This window comes from Rhea americana, unplaced genomic scaffold (genome assembly GCF_003343005.1).
Source record: "Rhea americana isolate MKP2758 unplaced genomic scaffold, rheAme1 scaffold_70, whole genome shotgun sequence".
Lineage (NCBI taxonomy): Eukaryota > Metazoa > Chordata > Aves > Rheiformes > Rheidae > Rhea > Rhea americana.
Window position 1 is genome coordinate 1,548,130 of NW_028186868.1, and position 17,584 is coordinate 1,565,713.

Below are 17,584 nucleotides of genomic sequence, written 5' to 3' on the forward strand. Positions count from 1 at the left end.
AAAAAAAAAAAAAAAAAAAAAAAACTCCCAAGGCCCAGGGATCAGGGATAAGACATGTATTTCTCATTTCCTTGGCTAGGATTTAAGCACCCTGAGGAGTATTCTGGCTGTAATGTACTACAAATCAGAATTTAAATGCAGTTTGAGCCAGGAAGATGGGAGAGAGGGTAATGGGAGAGAGTTTATCTCTGTCATTTAAGAAAAGAAATAAGGCGTTTAAATGGTATTCTTCAGTTTGGGAAAGAAAGACTAACCAGTCGCGAACTAGTAARCTTCATCCAGAATAACTTTGACTTTCAAACCGCTAAAAAATAACAACCACCCTAAAACACAACAAATCACATATGCACAGTGGGAGTTGAACTGAAACGCTGACAGACACTTCTCTATAGCATCATGGAAACAGCTCTATAATATACAAATATATGCACACTGTATACAAATCTGACCTTAACTTGAAACAGATTGATGCTAGCTTTGCCATTTGTATTACACAACTCATTCCAAAATCCAGTTGAGGACAGTTATTTATTTTCTAAGCTATAAACACTGCCGGCAAATCAATTTGCCCTTTAGATTAGAAGCTCAGATCCTATTTGTATAAATATCCTGCTGCAGAGAGGAAGACTTTATTACCACTGTAACTGGCAGCTAAAAAACGATGACGGCTTTAACTCTTAAAGAATTATGTTCACTAGAAGAACACGTTTACTAGATGGTCAGTCTGGAGGGCACACCTATGTCGGTGCATGTCTTATCATATAGGAGGAATCTTTTGGCATATCAAGTTCTCATATTTCCTTCTGGGTGCAAATGAAACTGTTTAATAAACTTTGACCAGCAAGGTACCGTATCTTCCTTTGATCATTAGCACAGGCCACTGCTTCATGTTTTTTATAGATTAGTTGTTTGGACAGTGTGGGAGTGTTCTGAAGTCTGCATTAACAGGATATTTACACTTGAAAACATACTAATGATCCAAACCAAGGACTGACATCTTTGATCAACCACGAACTGCCTGCCCTCCCTAGTCCTGACCTGACACCTCTCTGGGTGCGAGCAAGGAAGTTTCAAAAAAGAAATTAATGATCTGCTTCCAGAGAGAAACTCATTTCTTTCCTTCACTTCTAAAAGTCTCGCTTACATGGTAAACCACTCCCAAAGAGCATCAGAAATCAGAATGCTTTGGCAGTCTTTCACAGTATCAGCACTGCACCTTTGAGACGAGCCAGGCACAGGCTTTTGCCCCGGCTCCGTTCTGCCTCACGGAAAGCAGGAGAGGACAGGCTGGAGTGTCACCAGCTGTGCCACYTGCTGAGGCAACGCAGCCCCCTCAAGTACGCAGAAGAGGGGACCAGACCTTCAAAGCTAACACCYGGTGTGTCCCGAAACTGCTGCTTTGGCAAAAGCTCCCCAACTTTCTACACCTGCAACAAATAAATAAATAAAGCCCCCAGCGTAGACCTCAAGCAGTGCAGTCTCCTAAACTCTGGAGGGTGAGGAGCTGAAGGCAAGCAGCACCGGATGGATGTATCACCGCATTGCCCCTTGGACCAGTCCACCACCTGTTTCAAGTCTGAAGCCGTGCTGCGCAGAGGAAAGCAAGCGTCACCTCGGTTCTGTTTTGCAAGCCTCTCCTCYGCACAGTCAGAAATCTGTGCAACGCACAGCTGGCCAAAAGCTTCACCTATCATAAAAGCTTCATTAATCTCTTTGCAGCCTTCCACTGACAACGCCAGCGGTTTGCGTTATGACATAATGTGGCCGTTACCCTGGTTTGGTTTTAAAACAAAAGTGCAGTTTCTAGGCACTATTTTTTTACCTTACGAAAGGGTGGAAGGAATGGGGAGATGAAAATATTACTGACACGARTGAGTCAGTATTAAAAATGTTTTCTTTTTTAAGAGAGAATGTACTTAGACCACACTGTCCTGAATGCAKGCTTCATTGCGTTCAGACTCCACGAGTATCATTTTCCTATTTCTGATTGCTTTAGGCAGGAACAGCGTCAAGTAACTCCCTGAAGGGAGTTTCTGTGCTATTTTAATAAGCATCGATCTATAATCATTCTCATCCTTTCTGCACAGAGCCCTGTCTAGGAGACAGTATTGGATGAKCCTATGCAATCTTTGTCTTTAGCCTTGCCTGTGAGAGCAAAAATAGGTTTGATAATTCAGCAACAGGCAGTCACAGTAGAAATTTTAGGCTCAGGTTTGACTTTGGTTTTTCGCCATCATGCTGTGCCCTGGGGAACGGTCAGAACTGCCCTGTGACTCCGTTAAACGGCAATTGCATCTGGACTGGAGTCTCACACTTGGGTGTTACTGGTGTCACTTTCTGCTCAAGTAATACTGAATTTGGCCATTTCATTGCATTTAATCAGAAACAACGGCAACTTCCATACTGTGAGCTTTGGTATTTACTGAATCCTCCTCCTTGTCCTAACATCATTCAGGCAGGTTTCTCCTCTGTATCTTTTTTTCCCCTCAAAGGCACACACTGCCCTTCACTCGTGAAGCGCTGGTTTAAACCCAGACTTGACAGTCTTCCTACTAAGAATTATTTACATCTGAAAATATTTCATTAGCTACCAAAATGACTTAGGAGGTTTACCACAGAGATTAGATAATTGTCTCAAGACAACTATTAACCTCATAAAAGCCAAGCTCAACTTGGTGTCTTTGAACTTGCTCTTGAGACTGCCAGTGCTGACTGAACAGATATCTTATATGGGCTTCAGGGATGAATTTTCCAGACCAAAAGAAATACATGACAACAGAGTAAGATGAAAAGGTGTGTTACTTCAATTCCATATGTTTCACCTGCCAGATCACTAATAAGAATTCACAATCTGTACAGACTCTTCTTTATGTAATACAATGCCATCAAATGCCAGGAAATATCAGGCTGTTACTCAAACCATTAGTCTAAAGGAAGTATGACACAACACTACTTTTTTTAAGTCAAAGACAGCTGTTATTTTCTGGCTTTTAAGATGTCTGTCACAATAGAAGTCTCAGAAATACTTAATAAGGTTCTTTCAAAAAAAACCCTGCTTTTGTGCTTGTTCCTTTTGGAGTTCACAAAAGGAAAAGAAAACATTATATTCCAAATTGATTCACTGAGACAAAACAAAAAAAAAAGTACCTACTACTTAAAACTATTTTATCTAGKAAAAGCAAATGAGTGAACTGACGATCAAAAAAATAAAGTCACTCAAAGAATATGGCATCCCAGAAGACTCTGAAACAGAAGTCAGTTTTTTCCTCCATGCAAAGGTGTTAGTGAACAACCAAACACAACTTTTAATATGTGTTTTCAAGAATGTTCAAAGGCCCAGGGTCCACCCATATCACCAACCTGGATGCACATTTGAATCAATAACAGTCTTACAGAGTCAGAACATAAAGGTAACATTGAAGAAGAATAAGCAGCATCTAATATCTTATTATAACTATCTTTTTATACCTGTATGTTTTTAACATACTGCTGACAATTAAGACATATATACTCACATACATAGAGATATATACTTATATACAGATATAGATACACATATACAACCTACCTGTCTAAAACAGTCCTTTAAGCTAAAAGGAAAAAAGGCAAAAGGGGGCATGTTCTTTTTTACAGCTTTAAGACCCTACAAGCTGCATATTGCCCACATCTGTGTAGATGAGAATCCTTGTGACAAGTCCCACAACCTCATCCAAAGTGCAAATTTCTTTAGCTAAAGCATCTCCCTCCTTCCCACTAGCAAATAAATAAATAAAGGGGAAAAAAAAAAAAGAAGAGCATTGGGGCTGACTAGATGAGTCAGAGATTAGTAACGACCGAGAGACACTCGTATCTGGGTCACCAGTCCAACTCTGGCCCATGTCACTAGGGACTGTGCATTCCTAGTAATTTGGCCCAGAAGAGATTGCTTTATGACCCTCAGCAGAAATGGTGGGATGCCCTCTGGCACTCACAATTGGCAGGAAAAGAAGGGAATCAGGAGACCCCAACTACTTGGCAGCTCCCGAGATAGAGAGCCCTCACCACTCCCATCCCAGATGACACTTCTGCTCTGCATATACAGAACTGAGTGCTGAAGTTCACCGTGTGTAAGGATGTATATCCCAGCTTTGTAATGCCATCTATTTTTGACATGTTTCTTTGTTTGAAATAAAGATATAAGCTGTCAATGTCATTGATTTATACAGAACTAACGGACATTTTTGGATCAAATATTTTGCAAACTTCTTAGGAATGGGGAATCTTAGCTGCTCTACCTTGCACCTGATTCTCTTTCTTGCAATGCACTATTTGCTTGACCAGTTTACTTTAAAAGAACATCACCTACACATAAAAGTTGACACTTCTCCTTAGAAGAGACAACCTAAAACCTGATGGAACTCTACATCCTGCTTTGATGGTTATCACASAGCACTGTATCTATTGCTTCAAGTAACACTTAAAGATTTTCCTTCAGCTCTGATGATGGGATCTGCATTTGTGAAATGTAAAATAGACCAATGTTTACAAATATTTTAGTCTTTGCGGCCAGAAATGAATAATATAGCTAAGATCTATGAAATCTCATGACCATGGGATTTCTATCAGCTCTGAAGAAAATGTGCATTGACATAACATCCTATCTAGCAAGCACACCACCTAGAAGACATTTCACCAACTTACAACCCAAAGTGCTAAGGGAATATTGTCTTCTTATAACAATTCTCCAGTGACACCCCATTTCCAGTATTTCTCTCCATTTCCATGAAGGCCATCCTCCCCACAGCACAACTATAGGCTGTTTGAAGTTTGAATTACTCACAACAGTAATTCATCAAAGGCAGATCCCCCAAAACAGTTATCAATGGGAAGGCTGGAGAAAGAAGCACCAGAAAGAAAGCACCAGGCACAACTTCATAGAGGAAAGAATGTGTCACTTGTTTAAACACTGATGTTTAATTCTTTTTCTCTGCCTCCAGCAGGAGCAACAATTACAGTGTCAACACATTTCATCAAAATAAAACACTTGTGTACCTCAGCATTATTTGGACTCTTAATTAATTGACTATATCTTAAYTGACCACATATTTCCATCATTTTGCCTTGCCTGATTCCCCCATCACAAAGATTATCCCTTTTAAATGAACAGTTTTCACTTCTTCAGATTTCTGTGCCACAGTTTCTGTCCCAGCCTCCTCCTTTTGCCTATTTCATTGCCACTGAAAGCCCAGAAGTATTTTTTATCTACGGTCAGCATGCTGCTATCAAATGTCATTCAACATCCAATTGCAGCAAAGTCCAGGTTTTTCCCCATAAGACAGTAGGCACGTCTAGTTTTATTTGTTTACAGACAAAGTTGATCAAAACCTAATGCAGCTAGTGTCTGATCCAAAGCCCACCAAAATTTTAACATAAATACTTCACTACATTTTACATCAGTCTGTTTTTGGCAGCATTTTTCAGTGCATCTTACTGGTGCACCCCAAACCAGATTTAAACAGCACTTTAATCTGTCAGAGAACACAACAAGCAACAGCTCATTGGATTTCCACAGTGTGGAAAAAAATGCAGATGGATAACCTGTATAAGTTTCCTAGTAAAGCAAAACCTAACATTCATATCAAAAGTATCTCCATTGCTCTTTGTATAAAGTGGTAAAATAGCACAAAAATCATAGTTCCCAGTTTTCTTAGTCTAGTAAAAGTTTGGTAAAGTTGGTATGTTTTGAATTTACAAAGATACAAGTTGAAAATAGGTCAAGCCTGCATGAACTAGTATTTTTCAAACAGGGTATGTTTTTTATGCTTGTACTATTAAGATGAATGAGGATATGTATAATTCAGTATGCATGAGCAATACTAGCATATAATATCCTTGCTTTTAAATTCTGTTCCCTCATGTCAGAGTCTTGGTTTATTTACAGACAATAAAAGCGTTGCACCCGAGTGACACCCTGAGCTAATATATTGCAGGGTTTCTTCAGCTGAGGTCCATTTTGAACGCTACCACGTCCCTTTCCCAGAAGGGAAGGGCGTGCAACAACACACCCTGTCAATGTGAACAAAAAAGTTGTAGCTATTTAGCAGACCTCCCAGCTGCCAACCCATACCCTCGCCCTTCCCTGGGACAGCAGACAGCAAAGCAGAAGGACCGCTTGCCTACCTGTTTTGATGTTCCTGTAGCACTTGATAGATGCTGATAAGGAAGGTTTGGTTTTTAAAGCCCCCCAGGACACAGTCCTTGTAGATCCGAAACTCAGCGGCCGTGACAGCCTCGCCCTCGGGAATCTGAGACAAATTAAATTTGAACTCCTTGTGGTGCCGCTGGTGAGGTGTGAACTCCTTGTCATATTCAACTGCAGATGGGAAAAAGAAAGGGGGGGGGGGAGAAGAAAAGGAACCGTGACTAAAACTTAACAACGAAAGGTTTCCAAACACCGCCACCTGTTTCTTGAAGAAAATAAAAACYGTATTTATCCTCCAAAGATGGTCTTGACAAGTGCCATGAAAGCTTGTGCAACAATAGCCTTTCTAATGCAGGCCTTTCAACTACAATTTAGAAAAGATAAGGTTCATTTTCTCCAGATAATACTTTTGAGAGCTTCATATTTCTTAAAGAAAAATCAGCTTTGACAGGCAAAACATGACCATTTTGGTCCTGTTAAAAACACCTGATAACTCTGAACCTGTGACCTCCCTAAGCATTTTCCACCTGTGGATCTCCAAGTTCTTTACTACATTCCACAAAGCCCTGCACCCCTCATCTAAGAGAGGGGATGAGGAGCTCCGTTTTGCATCAGATCAAGGCACGGACAGAGTAAATTGTTAGCAATTGTAAGTCATTTCACAGAACRTCCTAAAAGCTGCTGTCTCTTGGCTCCCGGGTTTGGACTTTAGCTGCTACATGCTTGCTGGTTACCTAAGATTGGTATGACATTTATTTTAAGGGTTAAAGCCCAAACACAGAGTTCCCCTTCTTTTTGCAGAACCTTATTTGAGAACGAGAGAGCAAAGAGGCAGTGACCTCTTCTGCTTTCTTCAGTTATCCTCCCTGGCCTTCGCCCTCTTCAGGTAAGTTATAGGGTGTGGAGTGTAAGAAAGATCCAAGCCAGAACCACTCCTCCTGCAAATACATGCCTTAGGATTTGTATTTTCTCTGTATGAGGCTCCCCTCAAGAACTCTGCTTCTTGCCCCATTCCTCTTGGATTACTTGATTAAACCCTRTGTTAGTCTGAATTTGATTTGTTATTCATTATTCTGATTTTCTACTAGAAATTGCTTAATACCACAGTATATTCTATAAACACACATAATTATACCTTCAGGTCCCTGAAAAAGAAAACCTAAAACAAAAAAAAAAATTGTTCCTACCAGCACAACTGAAGCAGTATATTTCCATAATGAGTAAGTCGCCATTAAAAAAAAAAAAAAAAAAATTGTTCCTACCAGCACAACTGAAGCAGTATATTTCCATAATGAGTAAGTCGCCATTATATTATGGTTAGGGACATGATGAAACTCAGAGGTGGACACGAGAGAAGCATAGATTCCTTCTCATGTTAGATTTTGTGCTCACTTTCTGTTGCTTTTTATTTTCTCTACCTTTTTAATACATCAAACTACAAAAGCATCCACAAGATTAGACTCACAATATCCTACAAGGTAAGCAGCCATCCTYATTTTACAGATGGGATACTGAGTCACAGGCAGAATGATTTGTTGAAGGACAGGCATAGGACGCTTGGGGCAGAGCCAGGAACTATGGCCAGCTTGCTTGAATTTCACTGCCTTACTCACAGGTTACATCCCCTGGAGAGGAGACACGTCTTCTGGCATTTCAAAACACAGCCCACRGAGACGTATCCTTCTACCTTTCCTGTCTGCCTATTCATCGCCATCCTCCCGTCCCTGTTTCCTCCATGTCCTCTCCCTTTTTCCCTGGCAGCTGGGAGCACTTCTTCCATTTGAGCTGCATCATCTAGCTGTGACTGTCTCCTGGCGCCCTGCACGACACTTAGTCACATCCTTCTCTTTGAAGCTTGCCTGGAAATCTTTTCACCTCCGCATGACTCTCATGGAGCGTTTTGTGGTACAAGGCACTTAAAAGATGCTGATTTGAAACTGCTATGGGGTGCAGAGGCAAGCTTGCAAACTGCTGCTGGAGTCAGAAGATGCTACCAGTTTGGGTACTCTTCCATGGTAACTGTGAGGAGTTTAGAAGTCAAAATACTGGCAAATGTGGGTGACTGGATCCTGTGACCTCCAGAAAGGGGGTTGGGCCACCCACTGTCTCCTTCACAGATTGCACCACATTAAACAATGGTATCCTGCACTTGTAATACCACTTACTTAGGAATTACTTTGTTTTGAATTGGTGCTGGCCATCTCTTATCAGTGACCTGCACTTCCCTTTAAAGTATCTGCCTCTGGTTTTAATTAGGAATGACTCTGAAAACACTGAACTAGTTGGTCTAACTTGCTGGACACACTCTTTAGRAAGGGACCAAGCTGTCTGGTTATTCCATATCCTGACGAAAGCGCAGCAGGACACACTTCTCAAAACAAACTGGTCACGTATTTTCAGAAACTTGCAGGAGTTCAACCAATAAGAAGACRTGCTTTTCTGCTTCTAGCAGAACGATGTGCCCAGAATGGCCTTTTTACTTKTTGCTACAAGATGAGAGGATGTAATTAATGGTGAGGGAATGTCTAAATCAGCTATTTTGGAGAGAGAAGTAGGAAGCAATAATTCTTGATTTAGAACTTGCAAAGTCCTTGTYTATGGGTGCAACATCCAGTCAAAACTGAAGTCCACCTCCCGCTCAGTGGACTAGATGAGCCACCCTGCGGGAGAGATGCACTACCACAACTGAACARAGCACGTGGGATCTTCTCCCCAGGACTCACCACAAAATTTGACAGCAGGCTGTGCACAAGCACCTGCAGGCAGAAATCCAGTCAAGCAGAACAAAAAAGGAAGACTAAGAAGAACAAATGGACATGATCAGAACAAGCAACAGACCCTGGATAATGCAATAAGGAACAAGAATCACAACAGGAAACCTGGCAGGGTGTAGGAAAACTAAAGTTACACAGGAGAGAAATAATAAGAGGAATATTCTATGCTTCCTGCCAGTCATGGCCCCACACCAAGATGTGACTTGGCCTCCCAGAGCACTGAGAGTGAAGAGTCGTCCTGCCTAACCTGCAAAGGGACACACAACACAGCGCAAGAGGCTCAGAATGAACAAAAGTCTTTTTTTCTGTTACTTTCAGACTTCAAGTCAGAATGGTGTTCTGACCTCTCCCTGCATCCAATAAAAAATGTGAGCTTTTAAGTGATATAGCCAAATTCTAGTCCTTTAAATTAGTATGCTCCTCTATCCCTCTCCTAAGGGGCCAAAAAACCCCACCACCAAAGCATCCACCACAAAGCATCAAAAGTAGATTCAGGTATATTTGACTCCAAGTACCCTTTTGCACTTTATGGCTTTTACAGTATGTTTACAAAAATATTTTCCTGTTTTTAAAAACTTTCTTCCTTTATCCTTGTCATTGTCTGAAAGTCCCAAACAATCACAGAAGCTGACTAAACTGAGTACAGGGGAAACGTTCAAAGTGATTTCGTTATCAGGATTAGCAGAACAAGCAAGCTGAAAGACACAAGCAAGAAAACCTTTCTTAATCTCTCAGATTAAGTAATTTAGCTTTTTTGGTATAGAAGAAAGGCACATTTAGAAAAAAAAATACTGTTAATTTGAGGGTGTCCCTCTCAGCTACATTCAGAAGTGTCCCTACAACATCACAGGGTGGAAAAAAGCCCACATTAAGCTTGTATGAAGCAAGTATAAAAGTTTAACGAGTTGGAAAGTTTTTCTGGCTATGTATCTTCCCATGATACAATGGAGGGTGGGTTTTTTTTCTCTGTGGGAGTGGTGAGATATTTAAGTTCTATATGCTCATTGTCACCCCATCAAGCTAATAATCAACTGTTTTCATTCAGCAAGACAGCTTAAAAATATAAAATGCCAACAGTTCTGCTCTGGAGGCTTTTTACCCCCTGGAAACAGTCCATTTTTAACAAAAAAGGTCAAGTTTTAGAACAGTAAAATTTGGAAAGGCATGATCCRAGCTGCTGGTTCCCAGGATTACCCAGTTTGTATTGCTATCACATTACATCGCATCAGATGACCTATTATTCAAAATACAGACAGTGCATGCCAAAAATGCAAGGCAACAGCAAAAAGGAGGAATCATTTCTCAAGCTGCTTTCCAATTTTTCTTTCCCCTGCGTGAATTCGTTCAGGTTAGTCTGATCAGTGACACGTTAAATCCAAAACTAATTTCTGCCTGGAAATCAACGCACGCATGTCCCAACTTTGCAAACACACAGCTGAGAAAATAAGACACACTCACAGCCGCAGGTGGAAAGCAAGCAGCCCTGAGCATTGCCTTTCTCCCCCTAACGTTTGCCGGGGCATCAGGGACAAGCCAGGCAGAAATAGGTGTTGTAGCACCATAACACCAACTACTGCTTTATAAAATGCATCCTCATGGTCTAATTATATTATTCTCAATATTAGTACTTGCTTGCGAGAGTAGCTCCTTAGAGACAGTACCATTGCASGCATGCATCTACCGAGGCAACTTGGGGAGGCAGAAACCCCTGGAGAGATTTTTTAGCCCATCATGGCACACTGAGCATGCGTTCTTCGAGGCAAAGGCCACRGGCCTGGCCATGCCACTGTGCCCCAGCCTGGCTCGGGCTACCGTTGCTCCTTCGCATTACAGGCAAAGCAGGGTCTGAGCTGTGGACTCTGGCAGCTCTCACCTCCGGGTTTTTCATTACAGCTCGTTTCTGAACAGCAGGACCAGCTGAGCACACATAAACAGTTAACAGAGAAGCCTGCCAGGAGCCCTTTACATTCCTCTCAACAAATATTTTTAAATACTATGCAAACACAACACTATTGTTGAGAAGTTAAAAAGACAAGAATGTCAAARTTAGGCTTACTGTGGTTTTGAATTTTGTGTATTCTAATTCTAAACCAGTGTTGCAACAGCCAATTTCAGCACAAAATGTCCTTGGTTTAAAAATAACATATGGCTCACAATACTTTTTACTTTAAAAGCAATGCATAAGAAATTAAGAAATTAACACAATACATCTATTTTGGTAACTATACCATTATATTTCCATTTGCATGTGTCACCTACACCTTGGACTGAAGAAAACTAACCCTAATAACAGTCAYTGAAAGAAACTCCTTGCGCTTCAGCATTACTTTGAATCTCAAGTAATTCCTATGTAGAAGTAATAGGACAACAGTCTTTCCTGATTAAACACAATTCGCATGCAGAACAACAGCCTTAAGTRTTCTGATACTTGGTGTTTTTCTTCRAGTTCTCAGAACTTGAGAAAAGTGTCAGTTTGGGTGTTCAGGTAAAAATGTGAGAAGTGCCTAGTCAGGTGGCAGAGTAAAAATCTCAGTAGTGCTTTTAAGAAAGTCTTTAGCTCATTCCCTTGGAGCTAAAGCCAAAAAATATTAAATATTTACTCAAAACCTAGATCTCCAAAAACAAACAAACAAAAACTTTTATTATCTATATAAATAATTATGATTTCTATGGCAACAGCAATCCTTGGAGGGGGCAGGGTGGGAAGGAGAAGAACTGGGGCTGCAAACAAGTGAGATGCAAGAACTTGAGATGGGACATTCTGCATCTGTCCTGTCCCAGCAAGTCTGAAACTTAAGACTCTTTTGTACTCCAAGAGCTTCAAGAAYGACTTCGTTTTGTTGGACAGTCACTACCACGCTCCAGGAAAAGTCATCAGTGTTCATCATCTGCCTATGCAGAGCGAGTTTCCTCTATGTATTCATAAATTCAGCTTGATTAAAAATGATGTCAATTTAAACGTTCTAATCACTTCTTCTTAGCCTCCTTGACCCTCTCCTCAACCAAATGACAAAGCCCCTGAAAACTTGAGTCAAAAMCAGGGGATTTAGGAGCATAGTTACATAACAAACTACATGGTAATTTCTCCATTTTATTTACCAGTTTGTGCTTTAAGTCAATAGTATTTATCAAATCTGGAGCAACAAAGCAGTGACTTACACTCCAAGGACTTTAAGCATTACCAGAGCTTCAACAGTCCCCACTAACAAACCCACTGTGTCTGTGACTGATCCACTGCTGCAACCTTACAGCTGCATCAATAGGATTTCTTCAAAAGCAGCCACCAGGAGTTTGCACAGGACAAAACTAATATAAGCTTAAAAAAACAGACAAACCCCACCTTGGTCACAGTTGCTGTAAAAAAAGCAGCAAAAAGCAGCAAGAATCAAAATACAAGGCAGGATTAATAAAGAAGTTGGACTAATGGATASAAGGGGGAAGTGAGGACAAGCTTCAAGTCATCCAAGATGAAGGATATTCAACTTCAGTATAAATCCCAGCCTTCTGGGTGGTCTTACATTCTCCAACCTATGTCAAAAAAGTGCTTACCCAGACCACTAGACCCAGGCATCTACAAGTACAGGATCTGCAGCAGGTCTTTTCTCCTCTGAGCAGATGCCCAGGATGAGCCTCAAAGCTGGTCTAGATTTTTCCAAATCTATCAGGTCAACCTAACAAAATAAACCATGTCTCCCTGCTGCACAGGTAGGCCCTCACGACTACAGAAACATCACCGCCGTTACAGCTGGCTTTTGTTACTCATGTAAGCAGTGTTTTCTAAATGCCTAAAAAGAACCAAACAGTACAAAGCACCAGTCAAAACAGGAAGAAAAGAAATCCAAAAGGCTTCATGCCTCCTCCCTCCTTCTAGCACGTTAACTAAAGTTAACTAAAGCTAAGTGCTACTGAACGCACCCACCGGCGTAAAAGCAGGTCAGTGGTAAAGCTGGTGGCTCCCTGTAGTAGTAAGAAGGCATCAGGGAAAGAACCACCCATGTCTCGTTTTTACACTTAAACACAGCACCAGTGGCAGGAGGTGGAGAACTTCCTGGGGTTCTCCACAGAAGAGCTTCCCACCGTGCTTCAAACAGCTTTGGGATCAGCGAGGAGTGCACCTCCTTCTCAGCCCCCTCGGTGAGGACGCTGCGCCCTTGCACCCCATGGYGACCCAGTCATCGGGAGGGAAAAGGCGTTTCGTCCCGCACACAAAACCCAGCAAAGATTGCTCCAGGCATAAAGAAGCTTCCTGGAGGTGAGTTACTAACTTTCCCCACTTACTGCTGCTTACGCTCTTGGCGGGACAGACTGCTTTTAAACAGAAAAAGCAAAGAAATTTAGAGTTGATTTTGGCTTTCCACCTTTTGTTTATTCCTCTGGGTCCAGCTGAGGTGATCTAGAGACAACAGCTAGCTATGCTACCATAAATATAATGCAATTGGAAGTTAATGACAGCTTAAAAATAACAGTGAAAAGATTCAAGGCCAGCAAACTCCAAAAAGGGTGCTTTCTTAGAAATAGCTGTAATATCACATCTGGGCTGCCACAATCTAAAGCGGATTTATTCCACTGACTTGAGTGGAGCCATGCCAGTTTACATCTGATGAAGACCTGGCTTTATACTCAGGAGCTGCGAGCGCCAGAAAAGAATGATTCAGAAAAATAACCCGTGATTAATCCAATCCCAATGTAATTATAGAGATTAAATTTAAACAATAGCAAATCACTCTCTAAACATAACATTCTATAACAGATCTTTGAAGGAGGAGGGACTTCTCCTTTTGGACAAGAAAAATACAACAGAGCTCCTCTTTGTTCCTTTGTGCTGGGAATCAAGCTGGAATCAGCTTGTAAAATCAGATTAAAACAGTTGCACAACAGCTTCCTTTCAGGATTTTTGAACCAAAGGCAGCTTGAAAATCAAAATAATGCACTAACCAAATATATAACGCCCATGGGACACCAGAGAGCACTCAGAGACATTTTCACGATATCCACAAAGATGCCTACTGTATGGCCAGCAACACTCCTCTCCTCTGCACGGGAAAGCAGGCAGCACYGGGGACTAGGTCCCCTCCAGTGCATGAAGGGAAGAGGGTGGTAAGTCCTGAACGACGAGGAGATCGCCCGGGAGCAGGGCTTCCCATGCTGTCCTCCTCCTAACCCATGTGGCTTCGTGACGGCACGGGCGGCCKCCTCCTCCCCGCAAACGCTAACCAAACCGGCACCTTCTCTCTCTGTATGCTGGCCCATGCGGCAGGTCCCAGCAACGAAAATGGTGTCGTATCCYTAGAAAACAAAACATCTCACTGTCTGAGAGATGCCAAATGGGTTTTATCGAAGGGGCTACTGCTTGCATTTTTGTGGCACCATTAATGCAGTTCCCGCTGAGAAGCTGATAAGGACCCTGCCTGCAAAAACCGCTCCTCTGCAATAAGGGATCTCGAGCCCTTTTTACGCTGAGTTTCAAAGTAATTTATGCTTAAAATAATATTATGCTTTTCAGAAACCATTTGTGCTTCACAGCAAGGTTTCATATGCGCAGACGCAGCGTTGCGTGAAGGAGCCGCGGTGCCGCGTGCTGGGAAGCGCTGGCGGCTMAACGCGGGGAGGGCCGACGGCATCCTCGCCGCGCTTCTCCGCGCCCACGCCCGTGCCCACGCAGTAACTGCCCGCGACGCTTCAAGCCATCTGTGGAAATCTTCCGTTCCCGGCGTTTCTCACCCTTTGGGCTTGCCACAGGTCATGCTGCATTTCCTCTTGGAAGCATCACTGAAATGGCAGCTCCCTGGAACCGCACAGCTGCCCAAGTCCTATCAACTGGAGTTTGAAACATTTTCAGGAATTTTTAAACAGTGCAGCAGTTTCCTGGCTTATCTCACATCGCCTCTCAGAACTGCCTGCCTTTCAGAAGGAATTTAAGGCAGTCCGCTTGAATTCATTTGCATGTTTGAGTTAAATTTCTGCACTGAAGTTGGGCAAAGTGAAAACTGTTTTTAAGTTTATGCTCATTCCCCTCTGTCCTTTGCTCACTGGGGAGCTTTAAAATTTATTAGCAAGATTGTGAATCAATCAGCAGCAAATAGCAAAGCAATGCAAAAATGTTTTCAAATTAAGTTGTGTGCTTTCTTCTCATTGAGTACTATTCTCTTGGCATCACAGGAAGGTTTGAGCTTTTCATTTAATAGCCCAGCTGAGGAAGACACCTCTTGGACATAGTGCAGCCACTCTCTGTAAAAATACTGCCTAGTGTAAAAAGAATTTATAAATCATTTAAAGCATTTAATCCAGCACCCAAAAATAGTCCTTTGGACACTGATATACAGAAAAAGAAAATACAYTGTGTACCTCAATTTATCACACTGTTCCAACAGCTACACAAACTGTAACTGTAGCATTCACTGACCTGACTTGTGGTTCCAGCAGGCTGCATCAAACACTGTTTGTCAGTTAACATTACTATTTAATGTTAAGTATTATACACAGGACTCCCATTTCAAATGGCTGCATTAAACTGTCTAGCTGGAGAAAGCATCTCGATGCGACACAGAGGAGCACGGACCGTGGGGAACAGGCAGGGTGCTCTGTGAAAAATGGCTATAATAAAAAGAGTATGAAAGGCAGCAGAACGGGTATCAGCAAGAGAAAAGAGGGGATACGAGAAAGTCAGGAAACACCATGCTCAAGAAGTGCAGAAAGCGACAGGAGACATTAGAAAGAGTAAAATTGCTCTCCAGAGATGTCACGAGTTCTTAACGTTTAATGCAATTACAGAGCAAAGAGCTCTCAGCAAGAGTCAAGGCAACAAGATATCACAGCTCTAAAGACTGAGGACAGAGGATATGTGGAGTGTTTGAAGAAATGTGAAATAATCTGAATATCATTATTCCTGGTCATCTATAGTTGTCTAAGCAGTAACACAACTTGGAAGTGAATCCCCTCACTGCCTCCACTTACTACATGCTGGTTCGGCACAAGGATTTGGAGGAAACAGCTCCAATGCTCAATGCTTAAGCGAGACTGCAGGCTCTGAATCACCGGCTAGGTCATGCCATCAATCCACCAGGATAACCACCAAGCACTGATTGAAAGAGCCTGGAAGACATCACACTACACAGAAATACCAGGACAATCTTTGCTAAATCCAGTATTTCTTCTGCTGCCCTTCTTAACTATTACTCCTTTTTCAACTTTCTTCTACCATGGGCCTGACTATCCCGTGAGCCTCCCTGAAGGCTCAGGAAAATGCTTCCCCAGTAAACTCCCTTGAATGGAGATATGAGGAGCCCCAGCACCAAATGCTCTTATCTTCTGCCACCGTGCCGAATTACTTACAAAGTAGTAGTACCACACATACCCATAGGTAAGACCTAACATGGAATTTGAATAACTGCAAGGTGTGAACAACCCTGTTCTCCAACACACTCTTTCAGGGCCAAATTAAAAAACTGGGAAGGAAGACAAAAAATAAAAGAAAGAAAAAGAAAGAAAGTCTTATCCCATTCCCACCCTCCTCCAACAAGGACAGAAGGGCTGTAAACTCCCTCAGGGATCACACTGCACAACCCTAACATATTTGGGAAGCACTCAAGAACTGTGATTATGGAAACTGGAGAAAATTTAACACTAGATAGAAATCCCAGATTATTCTACAGTACTTATCAAGGCAGTGACTTCTTGCAAAGCTCTCTCCCCACGCTTGCCCCATGTCATGAATTGTCCTRTCACACGTTTTCCCCTGACACCCTCTGATTTCCCCCTTGAACTTGTGCAGGATCACAACCTCACTCTGTATCCAACACACTCCCAAGTTCACACTTTACCAAAAGGGCTGTATTTATGCAAGCACACAGGAGTGACCATGCTGGGTCAAATCAAAGATCCTTGCAGTCTGTCTCATGCTTGCCAAAAGCAGATGCCTACGGAAAAGTAGAAGAACAGGGTAAGAGTATATGATACTTCCCTAGAGTACTCTCCTAGATACATTATATTTATTCCAATTGCTTCTTCTTGACCCCAAAACATTGGACTGGACTCCTGCAAAGCATGCAGGAGCCTTGCACAGSAACAAGTCAGTGCTCATCAGCTGCTGCCAGTAGCAGGCAGAAAATATCCATGTAAGGATCCTACAGGAGTCTCCAGACAACCAGAGAGGTGGGTGCCCCCACAGCATGCACTWTGGAAACAGACTCTAATTTGCACAAGATGAGCTCTTATGCACGTATTTTCTCTCTTTGGACAAATCGCAGAAGGATGTGGCCGGGGAATCAAAGGGAAACCTACTGCATGTCTCGCACTGGGAAACTGAGATCTTTTGACCTACCAAACTGCCRAAGTCCAATTTTTTGCATCCTTGATCTGCCCACTGTCAACAGGGTCCCATTTGGGAGGTGACTCTTTTATTCCCTCTGAAATCTCGTCTGCTGTCAACCAATATAATGATGTTATGGAGAGCCAGGCAGCCATTAGACACGAAAAAATATGCAACTGCTGTGGGTGATTAGAGCAGAGGTCATAAAATGGTCATTAATAGCTTTACATAACCTGCAGCCTTTCAGTTTCTCAAATATGTCTTGAAAAAGAAAAGAAAATGACATCATACAACTTCAATGATCTGCATAGGGGTAAATTT

At 42.1% G+C, this 17,584-nt stretch overlaps 1 protein-coding gene across 1 annotated transcript in view; it reads right to left on the reverse strand.

Annotated features, from left to right (window-relative positions):
* The window catches only part of BMP6 (bone morphogenetic protein 6), a 97,889-nt gene that overhangs the window by 22,355 nt on the left and 57,950 nt on the right, over window positions 1–17,584 (reverse strand). The window contains exon 2 of the mRNA XM_085321676.1: window positions 6,160–6,352. Coding sequence (XP_085177802.1) covers window positions 6,160–6,352 — 193 coding nt within the window. The remainder of the gene's footprint in view (window positions 1–6,159; window positions 6,353–17,584) is intronic.